Source organism: Miscanthus floridulus, chromosome 16 (genome assembly GCF_019320115.1).
Source record: "Miscanthus floridulus cultivar M001 chromosome 16, ASM1932011v1, whole genome shotgun sequence".
Lineage (NCBI taxonomy): Eukaryota > Viridiplantae > Streptophyta > Magnoliopsida > Poales > Poaceae > Miscanthus > Miscanthus floridulus.
Genome location: NC_089595.1, coordinates 8,291,790 through 8,315,417, shown reverse-complemented (window position 1 = coordinate 8,315,417; position 23,628 = coordinate 8,291,790). Strand labels below are relative to the sequence as shown.

Sequence of the window (23,628 nt, the reverse complement as noted above, 5' to 3'; positions counted from 1 at the left end):
TATAACTTAGTCTTATACATCACAGCGGGAAATAAAAAGTAACTCTCTCGTGGGGCTTCATCACAGGAAAGGTCAACTGGTTGACCACAAGCCTAAAAATCCTTAGGAAAATCCTCATACCCGTTGTCATCTATTACCCATCTGGGATTTTTATCCAAATAAAGAAAATAAACAAGCGTAATTACATCCCGTACTTAACAAGTTAACATGGGGTTATAAAGCTCAAAAAGGTTGACTCTGGTTTACTGCAGTTAGCATTTTTAGTACGACAAGCTTTTATTATCAGATATTATCAAATTATGCTTAAGCTCCCATTTAATCCCATAAGAACATATATCAGGGTCAAGTGTACCATATATCATCATAGAACAACTTAAATGATCATCAACAAGTAGCCAGTTATTCTGTGAGTTTTTCGGGCTGCTCATAACCATGAGCACGGCTGTTATAACAGTTTGTTACCATCTGCAGAGGTGGTGCACATTCACCGCGAGTCGTGATTCCCATATGCCTGGGTTAATTACTCCCATGTCACTGCCAAGGTGAGCGGGCAGGGTACACTATGAAGCCATTTCATAGGTTTCTCTAACAAGTTAGGGCCGCTAGGTTTCCTTGGTAGGCAGATGTAGGAACCCCCCTTTCCTATGGCACATGTCCATCGCGGCTATACACATAGGAACAAAGGCAGCCCTATACCCAACGTGGCAAGCCCCATTTGCGCCAAAAAGGTAACCTCTAACTAGCTAGAAAAGGTCCTATTACTGAGCTAAAGTCAGAGCCATATGACTCTCCTGGTTGCACTGTCAGTCCCAGCTTTTGCCGACAGATAAGTCCTTATGGAGGGCTGGGTGCAACATGATCAACAGTCATTTGCCCCTTCGCCCTATGTATCAGTTGTTATACTCATGGTATACCTTTAGTTCCATAGAATCATTCATCATCTTATAGATCATGTTCAGTTAGAGCACTAGCAATCTACCCATATGCAAATAACCCATATGAGACAAGGAACAGGATAAACAATCACTAGGATGTCCTTACGGGTATCAAATTAGACACATGCAAATGAGTAATTGATTAAAGTGAAATAGGACATCAAGGTAGGCCCATGCTATACTTGCCTTGGTTCACAAACTCTTGCTGGTCCTGCTGGTCGTCGAAGAATTTTTGGTCTCCAACGTTCTCCTCACCGTCTGAACGCGACCAAAACGGCAACATACAACATTCCCAAAAGCATTCACGCAAAGAAAACATTCCTATCATTAGAACAGTACACCAACAGTATAGAAAACAAGATAAAATGTTTGTGAAAATAACCTACATCTCGCTACGATCACGTCAACGCGAAGTTTACGAAAAACGGAGCTAAAATGCGAAAGTTATGATTTAAACAGGATTTTCTATAGCAATATATTTAATTAAATCTAACCATGAAATTAAAAAGTTCCAAACTTGACTAACAGTGGTTCTAACATGTAGATTATGGAATTACGAAGCTAACGCGATTTGAATGGATTAATTCGGAGCTAAAACGACAATTTTATAAGCAAAACAGTTCAAATGGCATTTCTGTAAATACTAAAAACGTATTTTAGACTAAAGCAGTGAACTTTATGTTTTCAAAACGAGAATGCGTAATCGGGGAAATGCGCTTTGGACTGCGGGTTAGGACTTAGAAAATTACAGGGTCTCTTTAACAAATTGACCCCTGAAGAGGTATCGGCCAATCAGAGCCGTCGGATTAGAAAGGAACAGCCAGAAACGAATCCGGGGGAGAGAGAAGGAGGATGGCCGGCCGAAACAGTGGTAGCCGCGGCGGCTCTCCATTGCCGGCGGCATGGAGCACTCCGGCGAGCGCGGTTATGGGGCTAGGGTTCACGGTTTGAAGAACCGAGAGCACCGGGGTAAGCGGGGGGAGTAGGGGGTCTCGGCCAGGCCAAAGAAGTGGCCAGAGGGGAAGGCCGAGGCGGCGGTTGCCATGGCCGGCGTCCAAGGGCCAACGGCGCTCGCGGCAACGGCGCTAGAAACCACCTAACACCAAAGAAAAAGGCCGGGGAGAAAGTGGAGAGCAAGGGGAGGCTCACAGCGGGGAAATCAGGGTCGGAGTCGGCTCGGGGAAGACGGCCGACGCGGACGGCGAACGGCGGTCGGCGGAGCTCCTCCGTGCAGCGGTTGCTGGGGCTTCCGAGGCGAGAGCTAGGCGAGAACGGAGCGGGGAACAGCAGAGGGGCGCGCGGGGGAGGCTTGGCTTCGCTTAAAAAGAGGCCGGGCACGGGGGAAGGCGCTCCCACGATGCACGACGTGGGCGGCGGTTGCAGCTGCGTCAGGCGCGGACGGTTCCGAGACGCACGGGAGGAAGGGGGAGGAGCTGACAGGTGGGGCCCGGGCGTCAGCGGCTGGGGAAAGGAGGCGCGGCGACGGTTGCCCGCGGAAGGCTGGGCCGGAGCGGGGCTGGGCCGGCGCAAGTGCTGGGCCGCGCAGGCCGTTGCGGAGCGCGAGGCTGGGCCAGCGGGCCGGCGCAGAGCTGGGCTAGCGTGGTGAGGAGAGAAAGCCTGCGGGCCGAAAATAGAGAAGGGGAGGAAAGGAAAAATATTCCCTTTTTCTTTTTCCAAACAAATTTTCCAAAAGCATTTTAAATTCAAATTTCAATTCTCTTTGAAATTTTTTATCAATACCAAACATTCATAAATTAATATGCAGCAGCATGTATGCATCACTTGTAGCTAATCTTATATTTGATTTTTATTTTATAAAAATTATTACTTTCCTATGTTTGAATGCTCACATAAATTGCTTAAATAAATAAATTTGACTATTTTTTAAAATGAAATTTTTCAGGGTGTTACAGTTTGCATCGGTGTTTTTATGACGGCTTTTTGTGGTATTTCATGAGAGGTCACATTCATGAACTGATTTTGTGAGAGTTTGGTATTTCGTGAGCATAAATATACTTTTTATAATTTTTTATGGAGCCTATTGAAAGTACGCGTAGTTCAATTTGGAATTACTTTCGTAACCACGTAGAAATTCATTTAAATGATAAAAAATATCAAATAAGCTCCAAAATTTCTAAAACTCCTCCACAACAACACATATGTATGCTGTTGCTTGTTAAAAAAGTTTCGAAGTATGAAAGACATTTTTCCTATGGTGGCTTCACAACGATCATTCTACATTTGCTTGAGAAATAAAATGACCAATAAACAGCAATAAAAAAAGCAGCAAGAACGCCATGAATTGATAGAGCATGATTTTAGAAACATTTAGGAAAAAGAAACAACACATTTGGAGTTAGCATGAGGGAGAAAGACTAGTTACAAAATTTCACTACAGATTAAAAGGAGAAAACCTTTGTTCATGTTCTTGAATTTCTAGTATTTAAGCAATTATTTTTCTACTGAAAATCAGCAACCCATATTTCGTGGCGGTGGAATTTGACTGTCATGAAAATGGTCACTCTCATGAAAATAGACAATTTTATGGCGGGATAGTCATTTTCATGGGGGTATTTAAATACTCTCACGAAAACAGCTGATTTTCATGATGGTGTGTGGAGCACTCTCATGAAAATAATTGTGGTAGGATTTACATCACCCTCATGAAAACGATTATTTTCATGAGAGTGTGTTTTTCACTCGTGAAAAACTGTCCCCCTCACGAAATCTCCCGTTTCTAGTAGTGATAGTACTTTTCCAACCATTCTAAAAGAGCTCATCCGTTATTAATGTGAATAAGTATTTGGTTGCAGCTCATCCCCATATTATCGACTGGAAATAGAGGGTGTAGTCGGTGTTGAGGACCAAACACAAGGAACACCAGACAGTCATACTAAGGGGAAACCAGCTGGAACATCACACACGCTTACTTCAAAGAGCCCTCTAAACATAAGGGTAATTTTGAAGAAGGGTGGCGAGCAAGTTAAGAAAGATGACAAACTGGCAAAAGTGAAAGTTCAGCTGGTTGTCCTGAATGATGAATTCTATATTGATGATAAACACAATCCTTCGTGGCACCTAAAAGATTTTACGGCTCGCTGCCTGCATCTGAACGAAAATAATCCAACAAAAAAATTAATGGTCGTGGATAAAGGCGAATTTCGACTGAGTGAAGGAAGTGGGGCTCCTCACAAAGCCGCCACTATTAAACTCAACTCTAATAAAAAACTGGTGAAGCTTGGGGTAATGATCCATCCGGATGATTACCACAAGCTTGGGGCTACAAGAGTTTTGGAAGGCGTGTCAAATTCTTTCCTTGTGAAAGATCCGCCAAGAGGTCCGCCAAGAGGTACGACGATGATGCCTGATTGCCTAGCTTAGCTTTAATTTTTCTCAACATGTTATAGCAGTATATATACTATAAATCATATGTATGTTTCATTCAGGCTAGAGTATATATATATGTACCAGCCAGTCTAATTTATTTTTTGTTATTACTTCCAAACTTTTCAACCAAAAAGGGGAAAACCGATAAAGGTGCTACTACTATTGAGAGTTTATCAGAAAAGGGTATATGCGAGCTTCAAGTACTCTCGTTGCTTCCTCATATGGTTAAATATATATATGCCCGATTTTCTTAACAAAAGGAAAATAATGTGTCATATGTATTATTAATACCACTTCAATAGATATCTTGAATAATTGTCGTTCCTATTTTAAGAACGATAGGCGATAGGGGAATAAAATAGCTAGTATGTTTCATGTTCAGTTCTCGGGAAAAGGCCAATGAATGTTGACAACGAATCATCCCCAAGTCCACAAGATTCACAATGTAGGAATTTCGTTCTTACCTTCCTTAATTTATTGTCATTGCCTCCCTTTAAACATCAAATCACAATACTTTCCTTTGTATGCCAGGGAATTCATTAGCTTCGTCGTCAACTCAGCATCAGGCCGGGTATTTTTTCGCCTACGCCGCCACCAACGAATTGTACCGCTGGAGCTCATCATGCGCCCCGTCCACATTATCTAACGATGGAGGGCAATGCTTTCTCTCTTGAACTCAGTATATATCGTGGCAGTCATTCTGACGTACACAATTCATCCTATATATCGCTGACGTGTAACTTGGTAATGATTTCAAATAGTTCATTTTGTCATGCGTATATAAGCATACACGACATATAATTTGTCTTGATCTTGTCTACGTGCAAATAATTGGTTTTCGTTTCACATTCAGGGTACCGCATCAATGATCATATACGGGAGATCCTTTCTCACCACCTACCTTCTGTTATGGCTAGAATTAAGTAAGGTAAATTGAACTCTAAAAAATTTAAGCAAGGTAAAGTTAGAAACTATAATCCCTATGTTCTGAAATATAAGCCATCCAAGTAATTTTATAGGACATATTATGTGGTAAAACAAATGACATAGATAACCCTCTCTCGTTACTATATTTGGATTGGTGATAAACATAAATGGTAGGCATGCATGTCAATGTTGTCTTTTCAAGGATTTGTCCATCTAGAATCTATATTAAAGAAGCAAAATTTTTCTGCACCCATTTTTAATTTTTTGTTTACCTCCTCCTAACTACCTGGATAGTGGGAGTTTCTTCTGTCCCACTTTTTTTTACTTCCCAAACTGCACTAAAACCCTTCGTGTCTCATATGTAACTCGGACTTATGACCCATACTCATACGAGTTATGACAACTCGCGTCTAGCAATGAGGAATATGGAGTCTAATTCCAATACGTTTTGGGTGGCGCACTATACGTATCTCGTATGTGACCCTAACTCATGATATGCGTTTATATAAGTTAGAATAACTCACATCTAGTGATGATACGGAGTCCGATTCTTATACCTATTGGGTTTCATTACAACGCATGGGCACGTTTGTTAGTCTATATCTATATATATATCTATACCTCTATACCTAATAATAAAGAGGCAAAAATTTTGGTCATTTTTTTCGTCCATCCATTTTTTTCGTCCACCTCCCCCTAATTACCGGTAAACGAGAGTTTATCCCGTCTAGACTTATATGACCCTAGATAGTTATGATAGCTAGGAATCCTATTTGATTTTGAGTAATTTGAATAGGAATCCCAATTCAACATTTTTTGTTTGAGAATCGGCTTTTATATTTTTCAAAACTGTTTTTACGTGAAACCGTTTTTCCCCAGCCTTTCTCCCATGTAATGTACGTGATGGTTTGTGTTTATATTTTGCAACTTTTTTTTTTCAGCTGTTTCCGATTTAGAGAAAATAATAGTATATATATATAATAGAAAAAATAGGATCTCAATCTGGGAGAAGCCTCGGTGACCAGGCCATTGCGTACGTGGTGTCTTTGAGTCCAAATCCGATTCCACACCGTTCGATCGATTCTTCGTTTTGATTTCTGATTTTTTTTCTTAGAGTTCTAGGATTTCCGATTTTGTTTTCGAGTCTGATATTACTAGGCATGGCCAAGTCGGTGCTGCACCTACACGTTTCCTGCATGTTTGGCTGGGCAATAATGTAGAATAAAAAAATTGCATGTTTCCGTCTATATGCGTGTATATACTGTATATATAGGAAATACTATCCACACTATATCTATATAACTAACAAAAAAATGCGATCAAAAGGGAAGAGGAGCCCACTGTTTTCCAAATTGCATGATTAAAGTGGTTTACCCGCTTCATTATGATAAACAAATCACAGACGAACAGGGAAAAAAATAGAAACACGGATACTAGGTACCATTTTCTCGTCATCGTTTTCTTAAATATTAGATAGTTTTTCTCATCCGTTGCAACGCACGGGCAAATTTGCTAGTAATAATAAATATGCAAAATTTCTTGCACATTTTTTTCGTCTAACTCTGATCTCTATTCGGATTCTGGTTTTTTATCCGGTAATCCTCTTTTCAAAGTCCAGTTCAATTTGGATCTCTTTTTTTCTGCCTTTTGTTGATCTAGGCTTGGTCTCGGCCTCGGCCTCGGCCTCGGCCTCCACGTTCCTTGCTTGTTGATATGGGCTCGGTCTCGGTCGATGCTATACACGGAATTAGTCAATTTCTCATGGCATAGTCTTTTGGCCTGCTTACTCCAGAAGCCAGCAAAGCACCGGCCATTAGCCCGTTGCGCACTCACGTACGCAGCAAGAGAGGAGCGCAGGGAGCGACTTCGCGTCACGCCGTACTTGCGTCTCCGGCTCTCCGTCTCTGCGACTGAGTGAATTTCTTGTGTCAAATACAGTCACTTGTTCTTGTTTTTTAAATTCGCCCCCCTTATAATTTGGTTCACCCTCCGCCACTGATGACGATAGCGCCCAGCAAGCCAGCACCGACGATCAGGTCATCAGTCCTGTTCTTCTCAGCATAAATGAGCTAGAACGGTATAATCGTCATTCACGTGGCAAGATTAGCAGAAAATATAAATATAAATAAAGGAGATAAATAGGAGATTAATTCAGAGGTCAGATCATGTATGGTTTCTAGATACGTTGATCAAAGTGTAATGAAAAAAATATATTTTTTGAAATCCTTGACATGTCGCTCGCTAAATTAATTCTTGTCAATTTTAATTAGAGATTAGAATTACACATTTTTTGTGTCCTCTAAGAAAGTAAATGAGCAGGATTTCTAACTGTACTGACACATGGATAATATAAAAATTAATGTTGTGATATGTATTTGCGTCTAAATATCTTTGTGCTTTGTCATGCATTTTAACTCGATACAGGGTTTAATAGAGCATTGTCATATTATTACCAACATTAACTTATATTATGGATGTCATGGTCATCGTAACATAAATTATACATTTAAATTTTTTTAGAAAGAACAAAATATAAATAAATATATATCATTCTTGTCATGTTTTCCATTTACGTTCAATAATTCTTTTTCTCCCATTGCAATGCACGGGCATTTTTGTTAGTCCTTTATAATTTGCGACAAATACTTTCTAATGCTTCGATACCTTATATATGTTTTAGGACGAAGAGAGTACTTGTCTTGAGTTTGAGCATCTTACGCAACTTTGGACCTTTTCTTTTCTTTTATTATGATATGTTCGGATCCTATGGACTAACAGCTCATATCATCTAAAAATGAGCTCCAATAATCCATCCAAACAGGAGGGCTGCCGTATGTTTTAGCCAAGCCCTCGACTAATTGTTAGAGCAACTCCAACAAACTTGGCTATTTTCGTTGTGGAGGCTATTTTAGATTTTATATAGCAAAACGTAGGCTCCAACATATGTACTATCTGACTTTGTAAAATAGGAAGCTGGTTATTCCTTGATTTTCGGTGACCGTATATCGCCAACCATAGACGCTCGCTATCTGACTTTGTAAAATAGCAAGGCCGTTGTGGACCTCTTCATTTTTTAGGACTTTTCTATTTTACAAAATGGCTAAACAATGGAATTTGGCTACTAATTTTAGCCAAGCTTTGAAGTTGTTTTAGCCCACCATTAGCTAACTACAGCCAGCTACCAAGAGCTAATAGTTCATCGCTATGGTCTAGAAATATATGCAATAGCTAAGGATCTAAATATATGCATTGATTAATTCTTTGAGTAACTAATTTTTCGCTCCGGCTAACAATATATTAGCATTAGGCGATCCAAACATGCCTAATTCCAATTCACGTCAGGGGAAGATCTCTTCAGGTCTGATATGATCAGAGCGTCGAAAGCATCGTGCCATTCTCTTCTTTTACCCTATTTACTTATTACGTGCAGTTATTTGATCTCTGTTTCATGTTCAGGAATAATATATGATGCAGTAAATGCGAGTCTTATTCGGAATCTAGAACAACTGCAGATGCAATTACAAGAATTCAATAGGATGCTACAAGGTAAATGTAGTTTATATATATGGTACCAGCATCTCGATCTAGCTAAGCAAAAATTTTCACAACCTCACCGGCCAAGTTGTTCGCCTCACCGGCAAGTATCGTATATGTCAGTGTCAACTGTTTTCGCCTCACCGGCCAATTGCAATTACCGTCGTTCTGCCGGTGGTGTTCATCTAATGATTAACTTTTTTTATTGTTAGTCTCAGGATCTCTATCGAGTCGAACGATAGCTGACGGTATTGTTCAACTCGTTGAAACAATATCGGGAGTAGTTCCTATGCTTCCTATTTCACAACCAGAGGTGGTGACACTGAAGTCTCATCTGAAGACATTATATGATAAATTACATGATCTGGCCAAAACGATTATTGATATTATTCGCGCGAGTTCAGTACCTCGTGTCCCACACCCAGGTAATGGCTAGAAACTAGTCCCATTATTATACAGTAGTGATTTTGAGCTCCGCTCTCATCAGATTTTCGGTTCACTTGCAGGAAATTCTGGTACACCTGGCGGTCAAAGTTACGATGGTGCTCAGGGGAACGCTCAACCTGATTATACTAATTTTAATCCGATGGTGACTACAAATATCAAATGCAAAAAAGAAAAATGACAGATCAAAGAAAATAGAGCAAAATACTTGTCACGAGACACTGCAAACTTCATTATGCCTCTATATGTTCTTTAATAATGTTTTAGGCCCCGTTTGGCAGGGCCTCTCCACCGGCTTCAGGAGCCGTTTGAAGCCGTTTTCTGCCAAACGGGGTAAAGTGAAATAGCTTCACTGGTGAAGCCCCTAAAAACATGCTCTCACAGTGATTTGGGGTGGGATGGAGCCAAAAAAAAGTGGCTTCTCCCGGCTCCTCCTCCAGGCCCCTAAAAACATGCTATCACAGGGAAGCCATTTTGCCAAATGGTTTACCAAAACCGCTTCAGCTCCACTGGTGGAGCTGTTCGTGGAGCCGAAGCAAAAAAAAAATAGCTTCACTAGTGAAGTGAAGCTCTGCCAAACGGGGCCTTAACCTTTTTCTCATTCTTTTCAGGACGGACTACAAAATATTGATCCATCAGGACAAGGTCTAAATCACATTGCTATGGCATTTATCTTCAATTCATGCATTATCATTTTCATTGCATATGCATGCACTGTATCTCTTTAATTTCGTGAATATCTCCTTCAGGCAATATGTAATTAATAATGCAATTGATCTACACTAATATATTTGTTCCAGCCAGGTGATTCTTTTACTAAAAAATGGTGATGTACAAGTCTCCCCTATTTTTGAAAACCTCATCTTCTTACTTTTTCCCGTTACATTTCATTTTAACTTTACAAAGCACCCACGCCCCTCTGTGTGATACGTTTTTTTCATTTTCTTGTGGGGATACATTTTAGATTTTTGCCGTGTTTTAGGAAATTAAATTTGAAACCTGCACAAACAAGTTAATTTGGTGTACATTTCAATGCTCATTTTCATCTAATATATCCAACTCTGTTGCAACATCAAGAGAAGGGAAGTTAGTATGCACAACTCAGGGTTCTGGGAGATGATCAAGGCTTATCTAATCGTTTATCATGCTATACACAAGTTTACGTGCGATTGATTACATTCTGGTGCAGATCAAGTTTATTCCGCACCGCCTGGAACGAGTGGACATGGTCCAGGTCATCCTTATCCCCCAACCGGAATGGGTGGACATGGTAAAGGCTAGAAACTATACTGTTTCTATTTCTTAACCCACAAAGTGTATAAAAATGATACTCCTACTTGTTTTTATTTCGCTCATGCAGGTGGTTGGGGTGGGCACCAATATGGCCGCACTATGTTGTGGAGGCCATCGTACGCTTGGACACCAAACTGTTAGTTTCTGAATCTCACCACCCCCAGCAAATGAATTGATGAAGCAGATCATAAGATTAGTTGTTCACTTGCATTGCAGCACAACGGACATCTGGTTTGTCTCCAACCTATCTGGGACAAACAAATGGCAGCAATCGAAACTTTCTGCACCCACAGTATCAAAACTTTCTGCACCCAGAGTATAGTGTAAGTAGAAATCAAATTCAGCAGCTAATCATGCATGTTGTCTTGCCAATCTCATGACGTACGTAAAATAAGAGAACACGTTGTTGGTTTATTAATTTTGCATTAGCTGACCACGTACAAATGATCTGTTACACTACCTCCGGTAAAAGGTAGTTGACACATTTGACTTTGCATTGCATGCATGTATCTTTGACTAGTAAGTTCTTGTAGAATATATTCTGAAGAGATTTTGATGTATTTTATTTTAGCACAAATCAACACATATCGAAACTAAATAATTTAATAGTTATGATGCTTGCATTGTAGTATAAGGTTTGACTAAATCGTGTCATAAACAATTAATAGTACTATGTTTTTGTGGCCGAGGCACATAATATGCTTTCGTGTCATATCGAGGAAGACTACTCTGTCGTCCCCGGTGAATACGACAATGCATATGCTGCCGGCGGCGAACAAATTGAAAATACATGTAAGTTCATTTTTTTTCCCTCGATCAATTCGGGGGTGGAGGGATCCCAGAGGCTAAGTAGAGGATCAGAGGGGAGGACTACAACAGGGTATTATATTACAGCAGTTTTGGAAGAAAGACCTCCACTGTCGATCTAACAAGAAGTTTGTTTTGCAGATGGCCCATATGGATATGGTAAACAAGGAGGAGTGCTAGTAAGGAGCAGTAGACCTGCTCTTATGCGCAGGCCACCTCAGCAAAAACTTGCTGACAGTCCCTTGTTGTATACACCAATAAGTAGTAGTACTCCGTTTGGGTATCTCATCAATGATCATTATCATGGTGCGAGGTCGATGGTGGGGATGAGTCATCAGCAGGCCATGAACAATGAAGGTGTGATGAGCAAGTATTGGAGACTACTTATGAGGCCAATGTATTGTAAGGAGCAATTGCTAGGAAAAGAAGAACACAAGGAACAATGGTAGCGAATGGCGCGATGGCCGGATTATTCAAAGCAGAATTTAGGTTTTCTGTTTTTCCTCCTGTCCGACTCCTCTCTCCTTGCTCCTACTTATTACATGGATTCAGACTTGCCACGTTGGGCCAGCGATTCTAGTACTGGGCCGACGCAGTCTCTTGGGCCGGACGTCCAGTGCAGCTCCCTCTTCAGTCCTAGGCGCGCTATCTTCACCTGTCAGTGGCACGGGCGGGGGCAGGTTGCTGACATTCCCCCCATCTTCAGAACCAGCATGTCCCCATGCTGATGCTCGCGGAAACTGTTGGCGGAGTTGCTCGAGCGGCTCCCAAGTAGACAGCTCCGAAGGTGAATGAGACCACTGGATAAGGCCTTGCGCCACCGGCCGAGCCCCGGATGTCCAGCGGCGTTGCAGCACCCGAAGCGGAAACTGAAACTGCTGCAAGTCAGAAGGTAGAGATGGCGATACCTGTTGATTGCCAGGAGAAGAACGTAGCTGCGAGACATGGAAAACCGGGTGGACAGCAGCGCCTGGTGGAAGTAACAGCTTGTATGCAACTGGACCAATCTTTTGAATGACTTGAAATGGTCCGAAGAACTTGAAAGACAACTTGTTGTTGGAGCGGTGGAACAGTGAGGACTGAATGTAGGGTTGGAGCTTCAAAAACACCATGTCACCCACGGAGAATTGACGCTCAGAACGGCCTTTATCAGCTTGGCATTTCATGCGAGCCTGAGCACGGAGCAAGTGTTGCTTGACAACATTATGCATAAGCTCCTGATCAGCCATCCATTTGTGAAGTTGCCATCCATTTGTGAAGTTCAGGCACCGGAGCCACATCATCCAAATTCACCGACAGTAGGTGGGGAGGGAAACCATATAAGACTTCAAAAGGGGAACGGCCCAATGCTGAATGGGTGGATGTATTATACCAGAATTCAGCGAGTGACAGCCAACGACTCCACTGAGCTGGCAAATGTGCACAAAGCAGCGAAGAAATATTTCGACGCACTGGTTGACACGCTCTGTCTGACCGTCCGTCTGAGGATGGTAGGTGGAGCTGAACTGAAGCTCGGAGCCTGCTGCCTTGAACAGAGATTTCCAAAAGTTGCTGGTAAATATGCGGTCACGGTCTGAGACAATGGCTCTAGGAAGACCGTGAAGGCGATACACTTGGTCCATGAAAATTTTGGCAACAGAGGCTGCTGTAAAAGGATGGCGTAGAGGAATAAAGTGTGAAAACTTGGAGAACTTATCCACGACTACTAAGATTGCATTGAAGGAGCCAGACTGTGGCAACCCTTCGATGAAATCCATTGAGATCACTTCCCAACAGACAGAGGGCACTGGAAGTGGCTGCAAGAGACCTGGATAACGGGATCTGTCCGGCTTGGCTTGCAAACACACAGCACAAGACTGAACATAAGCCCAAATGTCAGATTTCATACCAGGCCAGAAGAACAAAGCTTTAATCTTACTGTATGTCGCTGGGGCTCCAGAGTGTCCACCCAAAGGACTGTTATGCAGGGCTGTCATGATTTTAAGCTGCATGGACTTATTGGAACCGAGCCACAGACGGTTCTTGTATCGGATGACTCCTTGGACCAAAGAAAATGGAGGGCAGCTATCTGGGCTGGCAGCCAGCTGAGACAACAGATCCATAGCAGCTTGATCAGAGTAGTATCCTTGTACCACTTCATCGAGCCAATTGTTGGAGACTGAAGATATAGCATAGCTCTGGGTTGGGTGCACGCGGTGGGACAGGGCATCGGTAGCGCCATTCTCTGAGCCTTTCTTGTACAGAATGTTATACTGTAACCCAAGCAACTTGGAGAAGACCTTCTGTTGCCATGCAGTATGTAGCCTTTGTTCATTAAGATGGACTAAGCTGCGATGATCGGTGTGAATGAAGAACTCGCCCTGAAGCAAGTAGTGACGCCACTGTTCGACAGCCATCAATATAGCGAGATATTCCTTCTCATAGATGGACAACACTTGATTCCTAGGACTTAGAGCCTTGCTGATGAATGCTATGGGGTGCCCATTCTGCTGTAAGACTGCACCAATCCCTATCCCGGAAGCATCAGTTTCAATGTGGAAGGGCAAGCTGAAATCCGGCAACGCCAAGACAGGGGCAGTACAGAGAGCCTGTTTCACCACCGAGAAGGCAAACTGATGGGTTGATGTCCAGATGAACAACTGATCTTTCTTCAGGAGATCTGTTAGAGGCTTGGCAATGATGCTGAAATGACGCACACATTTTCGGTAATAGCCGGCAAGGCCCAGAAAACCTCGGAGCTCCCGAACTGAAGATGGAACGGGCCATTCGAGCACTGCTTGCACCTTTGCTGGGTCCGTGGAAAGGCCTTGGCTGCTGATGATATGACCCAAGTAAGAGATAGACTCCCTAGCGAAGGTACATTTCGAGAGCTTGAGCTTCCACTGATCAGCGCGTAACCACTGAAAAACTTGGCGCAGGTGGTCGACATGGGCTTCAAAAGTTGGGCTATAGACGAGGATATCATCGAAGAAAACCAACACGAAGCGGCGCAAACCCGGAGCCAAAGTACCATTCATGGCACCCTGAAATGTGCCTGGCGCGCCAGTAAGGCCGAACGCCATCACTCGGAACTCGTACTGACCCAGGTGAGTCTGGAAAGCTGTCTTGAATTCTTCACCTGACTGCAACAGTATTTGGTGAAAACCCGCTCGAAGATCCAATGTTGAGAACCACTTAGCGTTTGCTAGCTCATCCATCAACTGGTCAAACACTGGCACAGGAAACTTAGATTTCCTTGTCAGAGCATTGAGGTGTCTGAAGTCAACACAAAACCAGTAGGAGCCATCTTTCTTTTTGACAAGCAGTACCGGCGAGGAGAAGGAGCTAGAGCTCGGCTGAATGAGTCCTTGTGACAACATCTCCTGAACCTGGGCTTCAATTTCATCTTTCAGTTTGGGCGGGTATCTATAGGGCCGGATGAAGACAGGTTGAGCACCAGGCAACAGAGGAATCTCATGGTTACAAGCATGAGAAGGAGGAAGAGATGTTGGTGGCTGGAACAAGTCAGAAAACTCGTCAATTAACTGACTGATTGGAGCTGGAACATTGATGGCATCATGATCTGAAGAAAGAACATGCACTGTATTTTCAATTTGCAACAGCAGCTGTTCCAGTTCATCAGTAAGTAAACCTTGCAACACCTGAGTCTGGCCATCATATGGAATTACCAACCACTTCAAGGCCGAGTGAACCTGCATTGGACTGTAGGCCTCTAGCCAATCCATGCCCAAAATTGCATCGAAATTACCCAAAGGCAGCACCCGGAAATCAGTGCGAAAGGAGCAGGAGCCCACTGTCCACTGTACTTGGCGAAGCAGCAAGGAGCTCTGTAAGACACCTCCACCAGCAACTTGCACACAGCTAGAGATAGAGACCGAATCGAGGTGATGTAACTTAACAGCCATAGTGTTAATGATAAATGAAGATGAGCTCCCTGAATCCACCAGAATATGCACTGGAATACCTGACATGGATCCCAACAACCGAATAGTACGAGCAGTAGGTACCCCAGACACGACGGACTTGGAGATGGCTAGAAACACTTGTTCAGTTGGTTGATCATCATATGTTTCTGCAGCCGGCACCACATCAGGGTCCAGCGATTCCCAAAGAGCTTCGACCGCATGCAAGACCTCTGGTGCGCACCGGTGATCCTTACTCCACTTGGCGTTGCACTTGTAGCATAATCCCAAGGCTCGCCGGTACGCTTTGACAGCAGCCAGAGCACTAGTTGCTGAAGATGTTGCCGTGGGCTCGGTGGCTGCAGGCTTCGCCATGGGCTTCTCGACACGAGGCGGAGGTTGTGGTAGCGGCAGCGCGGTCCATTGTGTGGGCTTATGAGACCACTCAACCGGTGCCGACGAACGGAACGAAGACTGGGCGCCCGATTGGCCCGCCACCTCCTCCTGCACAAGAGCCATGCAAATAGCAGCATCGAGTGTTTTTCGCCTAGAAACCAGTATCATAGCTTTGAGGTCTGGCCGAAGGCCATCGATAAATCTCATGGTATAGAACAGTGGATCAATAGAAGCAGAATAGGATTTGAGGCGATCGATTAAAATGGAGAAACGCTCGACATAATCCGACACCGTAGAAGTTTGTTTGATGTGGAACAATTGGCGAATTAAAGCTTCTTTCTGATCACGATCAAATCGATCGTGCAAGGCTTGACAGAAGGATGTCCAATTGGCAGTGGCTGGAGTGTTTTCGATGGATTCATACCAGCCTGCAGCGGCGCCTTCCACATACATGGTTGCGACGCTAACCCAAAGTGAGGGATCTACGGCATACATGGTGAAGTAGCGTTCGCAGCGAGAACGCCAGAGGCGTGGGTTTTCGCCATCGAATTTAGAGAATGGAAGTTTAGGGAGGCGTCCAGTTGGTCGTTGGAGGTCATGGGTGTCATGAGGAGTTGGGTGGCGAGGAGTCGAAAGTGGTGGACGAGGAGGTATGTAGAGCGGTGGGGGCGCGGTGGATGCGGAGAAGGGTGCGGATGTGGAGGAAGGTGTGGAGAAGGGTACGGTGGAGCTGGTGGCCAGTGCGGAAGCGGAGGTGTTGAGCGCGGATGAAGGGGAGGAGGATGGGGGGAGGAGGAGGATCGGATTGCTTACCCATGACCGGGACGTGAGTCCAGACCGCCCCGGTCCCGAACCCACCATCCCGGTGAGACGATGCATCGTCGTGCCCACTGGGCGCAGATGAAGAAGAGGCGAGGACGTTGGGCCATTGAGGCAAAACGTCGAACACCTTCGAGTCGCGACCTTGGGTCAGCTTCTGCATCTCGATTCGCAGGTCGTCGACGAGCGCCTCCATCTTCGGGCGCCAAGTACCGAGGTCCGTGTCGGCTACCTCGAGGGCGGTGACGCGGTCGTCGCGCTCGTCATGGGTGGGGTCGACGCGGACGGCCTCCAGATCGGCGACGCGCCTGCCGATGGTGTACGCCGTGTCGGCGCCTGCGAGCTCGATGGAGTCGAGGCGTTTGTCGACGGCGGCGTCGCGGGCGGTGCAGGCAAGCTCGAGATCAGCAAATCGCCGCTCCCACTGCTCGTTGTGCTCGTCGAAACGACGCCCGAACTCCTCCTTGGACTTCTGGATTTCCTCCAGTACCAACTTGAGATTCGGTTCCTTGGCTCCCAGAGAGCGTTGCAGACAGGTAAAGTGGGGATGAGGAGGATCGGAGGCCAGGACTCGAACAAAAATCTGATACCAATTGTAAGGAGCAATTGCTAGGAAAAGAAGAACACAAGGAACAATGGTAGCGAACGGCACGATGGCCGGATTAGTCAAAGCAGAATTTAGGTTTTCTGTTTTTCCTCCTGTCCGACTCCTCTCTCCTTGCTCCTACTTATTACATGGATTCAGACTTGCCACATTGGGCCAACGATTCTAGTACTGGGCCGACGCAGTCTCTTGGGCCGGACGTCCAGTGCAGCTCCCTCTTCAGTCCCAGGCGCACCATCTTCACCTGTCAGTGGCATGGGCGGGGGCAGGTTGCTGACATGTATCTACGGGTTCTTATGATGACGATTTATGAGGATTGGACACTAATCCAATTTGGTGGACAAACCTTGTCGACAGTCATGCTGCGGTAGAGAGGATAAGCCAGCAGCAAGCCATGGGTGAAATTGCTGAGATGATGCCTTGGTTTGGTATTGATATCCCTAAAAGTTGTTTAACAACTGTGATGAGGAGGAAGAAGGAAGTTCAGGTCGTCGTTGAGCCCGAGTGCGTCTTCGATCCTTGCTTGCACCCTTCTTCATTCCCCACACGCAACACACACACACACTGATAGACGATGGGCTTCTTATGTGTCTTTTTTTTTATTACGTATTATTTTCAGGCCATCATCATCATCAGTACTAGTTAACACCAAGCAGCAGGAAGTAAAAAGCCAAGCTGCTTCGCTTGGCGATGACAAGAACAACAACAACAAGTCATTCGTGGTCGTAGACTTGAAGTCAACCTGCTGGGACAGCGACGAGAACAAGGATCGACGACTCAGGCAAGAGATTGTCGAGTTCTCGTCCGTCCTCGTCGACGCTGCTACCGGCCACACCAAGTCCACCTTCCACAAGTATGTCATCCCGACAGAAAATCATGTGCTGAGCGAGTACTGCAAGAACTACAACGGCATCGAGCAGGAAGCTGTGGAGCGACGTAATGGCGCCGTCATGCTGTCCGAGGCGCTGCACCTGCAGCAAGAGTGGATAGGCAAGCCGACGAACTGGAACGCCGTCGTGGTGACGTGGGGCAACTGGGACTGCCGCACCATGCTGAAGCAGGAGTGCTCCCACAAGAAGTTGCCCATCCCTGACTACTTCGCCCAGTGGATCAACCTCAAGAGACCCTTCGCGGACAAGTACGGCAACGGCTACTGGAGCAAATCTGTGAAGGAGGCGTTGGAGGCTACGGAGGTGCTGGAATGGGAGGGACGAGACGCTCTGCTGGACGAGACGCTCTTATTATCCCCGTAGTGTCGTGTTCTGGTTTCCTTTTGAGGTGGTTTGCGTAATAACCTTTTGCTTTGTAATAATGTCGATCGTACCTCTGTTGTTGGCTTGTATCTTTTTTAAAGCAATTGTTGGCTTCTCGGCTAATTTGTTTGCCTTAATTGTTCCAAGTAGCCTCGTGATGATGAGTTGATTGTGTTTCATGACCATTTTCTTGCTGGGCTCAGTTTTCCATTCGATACTACTATGCCAAATTTTATTTTACAGAAATCATCAGCTCACACCAGCCTGTTTTACGAAGCTGGTGTGGTTATGTACATCTCATCTCAGGGAGTTGAACCTGATGTGCCATTCGATACTACTATGCCAAATTTTATTTTACAGAAATCATCAGCTCACACCAGCCTGTTTTACGAAGCTGGTGTGGTTATGTACATCTCATCTCAGGGAGTTGAACCTGATGTGGGAATGTACTGGTCAGCCACATTGCTGGGAAGAACTCTTGTATTGAGCGATTTGCCGCTCGGCGTCATCGCCAGCGCGTGTGGCACCTCCAATTCTCCATGGAGGAAGCTGCAGAGCTGAAGAACAATATAGAAAGCATGAGCTCGCTGTCTTTACTCCTGGTCACACTGACACCTATTCTCAAGGTCATGTTGGCAGGGACTGAGAGTTATCTGCCTAAATAAGTACTCGCAGACTGTAATAAAAACAAAGCCTGTTCATGGTTAAACTGCATGGATGAGTCTTTCATAACTACATAGCTCGTCAAATAAAACAATCGAACTCAAGTGAGCAACGTTTCAAATTACAACTTGTGTCAAGGAAACAGATTCCAACTTATCTCATCACACAGATGTGGCAATTGGTCACTCTGTCGCATGGGGAACCAAATATTCAGCAGCAGAAAACAGAGTACAATATATCGATGCATGTTTAAGGCTAAACTGTTCTGACACTCTGAGTGATTTGCCAGAAAAATAAGTAGATTGTAGTAAATAAAACATGTTTATGGCTAAACTGCATGTCTGCATGGATGGGTGTTGCAGCTACCTAGTTCATCTAATAAAATAGTGAAGTGAGTAACATTTCAAATGAAAATTTATTCCAAGGAAAACATATTCAAACTATCTCACATAAATGTGACAATTAGCCACTCTGGAACATAGGGGAGTGAACCTTTAGGAGCAGATAACTGAGTACAATATACCGATGCACCATCTCAACAAACTACTACCTAAGGTTAAAGCTTGAAATTCCCCCGTGACTGCATTGGTTTAGAGTTTGCAGAAACTAAAGGGTAACAGACCACCTCATATATCTACATGTCCAAACCTATATAAAGGTCAATCTTCATCTGGTGTTTCCTCGTCGTCATCATTGTTGCCATATCTCCAGCCATCTTCAATGTTGTTGCCTCCGTCTTCTTCGGTCTCTTCACTATCATCTTGGTACGTACCTTTACCTGGACACTGGTTCCTGACACCACCGATGTCAGAAGGCATCGCTCTCGAGATCTTGGCATTGTAGGCTTTGGATGAGTGGACCTTATGCTTGCTCCTTTTGGGGTTTGGTGCAATCTCACCAACCTCAGCATAGTTATACTGGTAGGTCTGTTCATTCGCAGGATGCTGACCAGCAGAAGCACCGACCTTACCATTTTCCTCTTGACCGTGTTCAGGGTGCTGAGTTTTTAGATGAAGGTTCAATTTGTAACTGTGAATGTATGCTTTGTCACAACCTTCATAGGGGCAGACATATGGGCGATCAGCATAGCTTGTGGTTGCTGGAGTCGAAGGCTTCTGGGCGACACGCGGTTTTTCTGCTGCTGGCGCTGGCGCATGTTGCACTGCAATAGGAGTTCCAATCTGCACCATGGCTCAATAGACAGAATAAATTACACAAGGGAAAAGTATACAGAATTTGTATTGACAAGTGTGATATATTTATAATGTAACATTGTGGAACTTTCCAATGCAATGATATATCCTTCACCTGATATAAAAACCAGATGTATATGAACGAATTGTGTATCAACAAGGAGGCTCAATAGGCTGACAGCAAAGAACTATATGATAAGCACAACATACAATACAAGGGCAAACTGAACAGCTGCACAGAGCCATACTGCAATCTGGCATGCCAGCACTACGGTCTACAAAATATTTAGTTAAGAGAATCTTTTATCATTTTTTTACATATTTCACATGCGGATCTAGGACTCAGGATGTAATTTAGTTATCGTATAAAAGAACAGTAATATTGAAGCGAACAATCAACCACAAGGGTAAATGCATCTTGAATGATGATTACAGAAGTTTAAGCACAATAGCAGCATACCTTTTCATGTGACTTGACATGTGCTGCTAGTTTGAAGTCACTTGTAAATCTTTTGCCACATGCAGGGAAAGGGCATATGTGATAATTCTCCAATGCATGTGTTTTCAGGTGTGACCGTAAGTTAAAATCCAATGAGAAGGCCTGAAATTCAAAACATTTGTTTGTTTGAAAATGTAAATGCACTATAGCCAAAGACACACGACTCTAAGAAAAGATATCCATTCACATTAAAAGAAAGGAACTGCCAAGGACCAGTTGGCTAGAATGTTTGGGGTCAGGCCACCATCCTATTGTCCCCCAAATGGCCTTTGAATAAGGCTGGGCTAGGCCTGCTACCGACACCCAGAAAAGAAAAAGGCTGGGCTAAAGGCCCTATTTTTTGAAGGAAAAAAATTATTTCAAACAAGTCATTCATGGAGTCATGGATGTGCACGTTGGAAGTTTTTCATTGTATAAAGCCCAAAATTTAGCCACAAGTTTGGGAACACAGCACCTGAGTACTTGAGTATACAAACATACAATGGGGCTGGATGCATCTACTGAAATCAGATTAGAGATTAGGTTGAACTAAAAACATCAAAGGAACATCTTGAATTACAGAGAATTAAAATACCATATGACAGTTCACCATTCGATACAACATTTGCTATGCATGGATATCTACAACTCCGAAAAGATAAGGGGTGTGGTGATGGTTGAAAGCAAAAGAGCCACAGCGCACTAGAAATCCATGATACCTTATAAGTGCATTGCTAGAGAGGGATGAGGTGATTACCTTACCACAGCCTGGATGTGGACAGACAAAATCCTTTTGTCCTGTATGGGTAAGATAATGTCTCTTCAACTTGGAGCTATCAACAAATTTCTGCCAGATAGAACAACAGAGTAGTTAGGGTCTACAATGACAATTTGAAAGTTCTCGGCATACATAATATCTGACGTGTGGTTTATAAGTAATTAAGACAAGACAGAGCAAAAGGGCTGAAAAGTTGAATGTATAATTTTTGTTTAAGGCTTCGTAGTATGATAGGTACCATCAAATTCAGTTATGATTTACTTTGCCATTAGTTGTAATGCAATTAAGAAGTAAATCTTAGAAAAAACAATACAATTATAAATAACAGGACTGCTCAGGAACTCAGGATAAAGACTGGACAGGTACATCCTGAGTGATAGAAATATTCAGTATAAGGAATAGGGAGTGGTAGACATATTCAGTTAAACAAGAACATCTCGAGATGTTTTGTGTTTGAGAGCAGATAAGTACAGCAAGGCTCAAGTGCATATCATAATAACAAACAATAAGTATGTGGTACTAATGCTCGTTCCGACTGAGATCCAGGCGGAGATACCTTCCCACAGTTGGGCCCGGTGCAGATATACTGCTTCTCGTTGTGCACATGAGCATGCTTGCCGAGCGCGCTGACATCAACAAAGGTCTTGCCGCAGTTGTCGTAGCTGCAGAGGAAGAGGATCTCTGTGGTAGGTTCAGGCTTGGGGGCTTCCACATCTAGCACTCTGGGGTTCTCCTTGGAGTTTCTGTACCTATCCTCTGCACACAGGTAAGGAAAGGGGTTGTAACTGTAATCACCGGCTAGCTAGCTGTGGAGTACCACAAATCTGCACTTAGCTACTGCTCTAGACAAATGAACAATCAGCGTCATCAATGGACATCTAGACCTGGAGTCTTGTCACAGATTCAAGAACCCATGTATATCTTAGTATCTTACAATACAACCTCAGTGAAGGGGGAGGAAACCAAGGGAATGAAGAAAAGGGGGGAGATTTAGTAGGAACAAACAGTTAGTACCTCTGACCCACTTGAAGAGCGAGCACTTGCCGCCAGAGGACGCGAGATCCTGCGGGATCATGGGAAACCAAGCGCAACCAAGAACAATGCAGCGCGCGCAATTTATTAGCTCGGGTGAATTCCAGTCAGAAGAAGCGGAAATTCTCTCCTTCTCTGTAGGAGAGAGAGGGAGAGGGAGAGGGAGAGGAGCCAAGAACGCACCATTGCTTGACCCATCGAGCGGCGGGGCGCGGCGGGCGGCGAAGCGCCTGCGGCTGCGAGTGCTGCGGCGGGTAGTAGTACTTGTGGCCCCCCGACCCGGCGGCCGCCGCCGGGTACTCCATCGCCTCCCCCCTCCCTTCTTGCCTGTGGCGTGGAAGGAATCCTCGCTAGGGTTTCGTGTGTGTCTCGCTCTCTCGCCGGCTGCGGCGACTGGGGCTCTCGGTCGGTTCGGGTTGGTCGGTCGGTCGGAGCTCACCTTTGCTGGCGTCGCGGGTTTAACGGCGGCCGGAGAATGCCTCTTCTTTGCTTTTCTTCCCACTGTCACGACCCCCCCTAGTGATGTTGCGCGAATCTCAAAGAAATTCGACGGCAAGCCTTCAGGCTCCGAATTATATTCCCTCTGACGTTGATGCACAAATGCTGAATGTCACTCCTTACATAATACTTTCTGACCATTAGTTTCTTCTAGAATACAACATTAACATTTTTCAAATATAAGATATTACGCAAGTATTCCGAATACAAATCTACACTCCCTCATGTTCCAAATTATAAATCGTTTTGGTTTTTCTAGCTACATAGTTTTTACTATGTATCTAGACATAATATATATAGGTGCATCCAAAGCCAAAATAATCTATAATTTGAAACGGAGGGAACATGTGTCTCCAAAATAAACGATGCAATAGTTATTGATGTTGTATAATTTTTAATTAAGGTTTGGCTAAGTCTTATCTTGAATGATTTTTTTTATAGATTGGAGTATCAATCTATGGAATTTGTGACTGGCTGGTGTCTGCCAACATCCCTTCTAACTAGATGAAAGAAAACTCCCGGCCTTTCCTCTAGGGTTTCCAAAAGAGAGTATCTTACAACCATTTCCCTAACTTAGGGCTCCTTTGGAACGCAGGAATTTCACAGGATTCGTACAAGATTTCCACGTGAATCAGTTCATTTTTCACATGAAAAACACAGGAAACACGAAAATTTCTTTTGTTCC

At 44.1% G+C, this 23,628-nt stretch overlaps 2 protein-coding genes across 3 annotated transcripts; one reads left to right on the top strand and one right to left on the bottom strand.

Moving 5' to 3' along the window:
• Positions 1-8,554: 8,554 nt before the first annotated feature.
• On the top strand, positions 8,555-18,424 carry LOC136514481 (uncharacterized). 2 transcript variants are annotated; one of them, XM_066508431.1, is made up of 8 exons: positions 8,555-8,795; positions 9,002-9,208; positions 9,290-9,372; positions 9,839-9,872; positions 10,417-10,497; positions 10,588-10,656; positions 10,737-10,843; positions 17,668-18,424. In XM_066508431.1, exons 2-8 carry the CDS (start codon positions 9,131-9,133, stop codon positions 18,299-18,301), a joined length of 1,086 nt encoding a protein of 361 aa, XP_066364528.1. In that variant the 5' UTR covers positions 8,555-8,795; positions 9,002-9,130; the 3' UTR covers positions 18,302-18,424. The 2 variants fall into 2 exon arrangements, with proteins under 2 accessions (XP_066364528.1, XP_066364527.1); XM_066508430.1 differs by having other exon boundaries at positions 8,996-9,208.
• A 922-nt stretch (positions 18,425-19,346) lies between these two features.
• LOC136513063 (zinc finger transcription factor YY1-like) lies at positions 19,347-22,777 on the bottom strand. The gene is made up of 6 exons (XM_066507061.1): positions 22,629-22,777; positions 22,428-22,476; positions 21,970-22,169; positions 21,393-21,482; positions 20,618-20,758; positions 19,347-20,145 (listed from the first exon to the last, which is right to left on the bottom strand). The coding sequence occupies exons 1-6, from the start codon at positions 22,641-22,643 to the stop codon at positions 19,624-19,626; spliced, it is 1,017 nt and encodes a 338-aa protein (XP_066363158.1). The 5' UTR covers positions 22,644-22,777; the 3' UTR covers positions 19,347-19,623.
• Between the last annotated feature and the right edge of the window lie 851 nt (positions 22,778-23,628).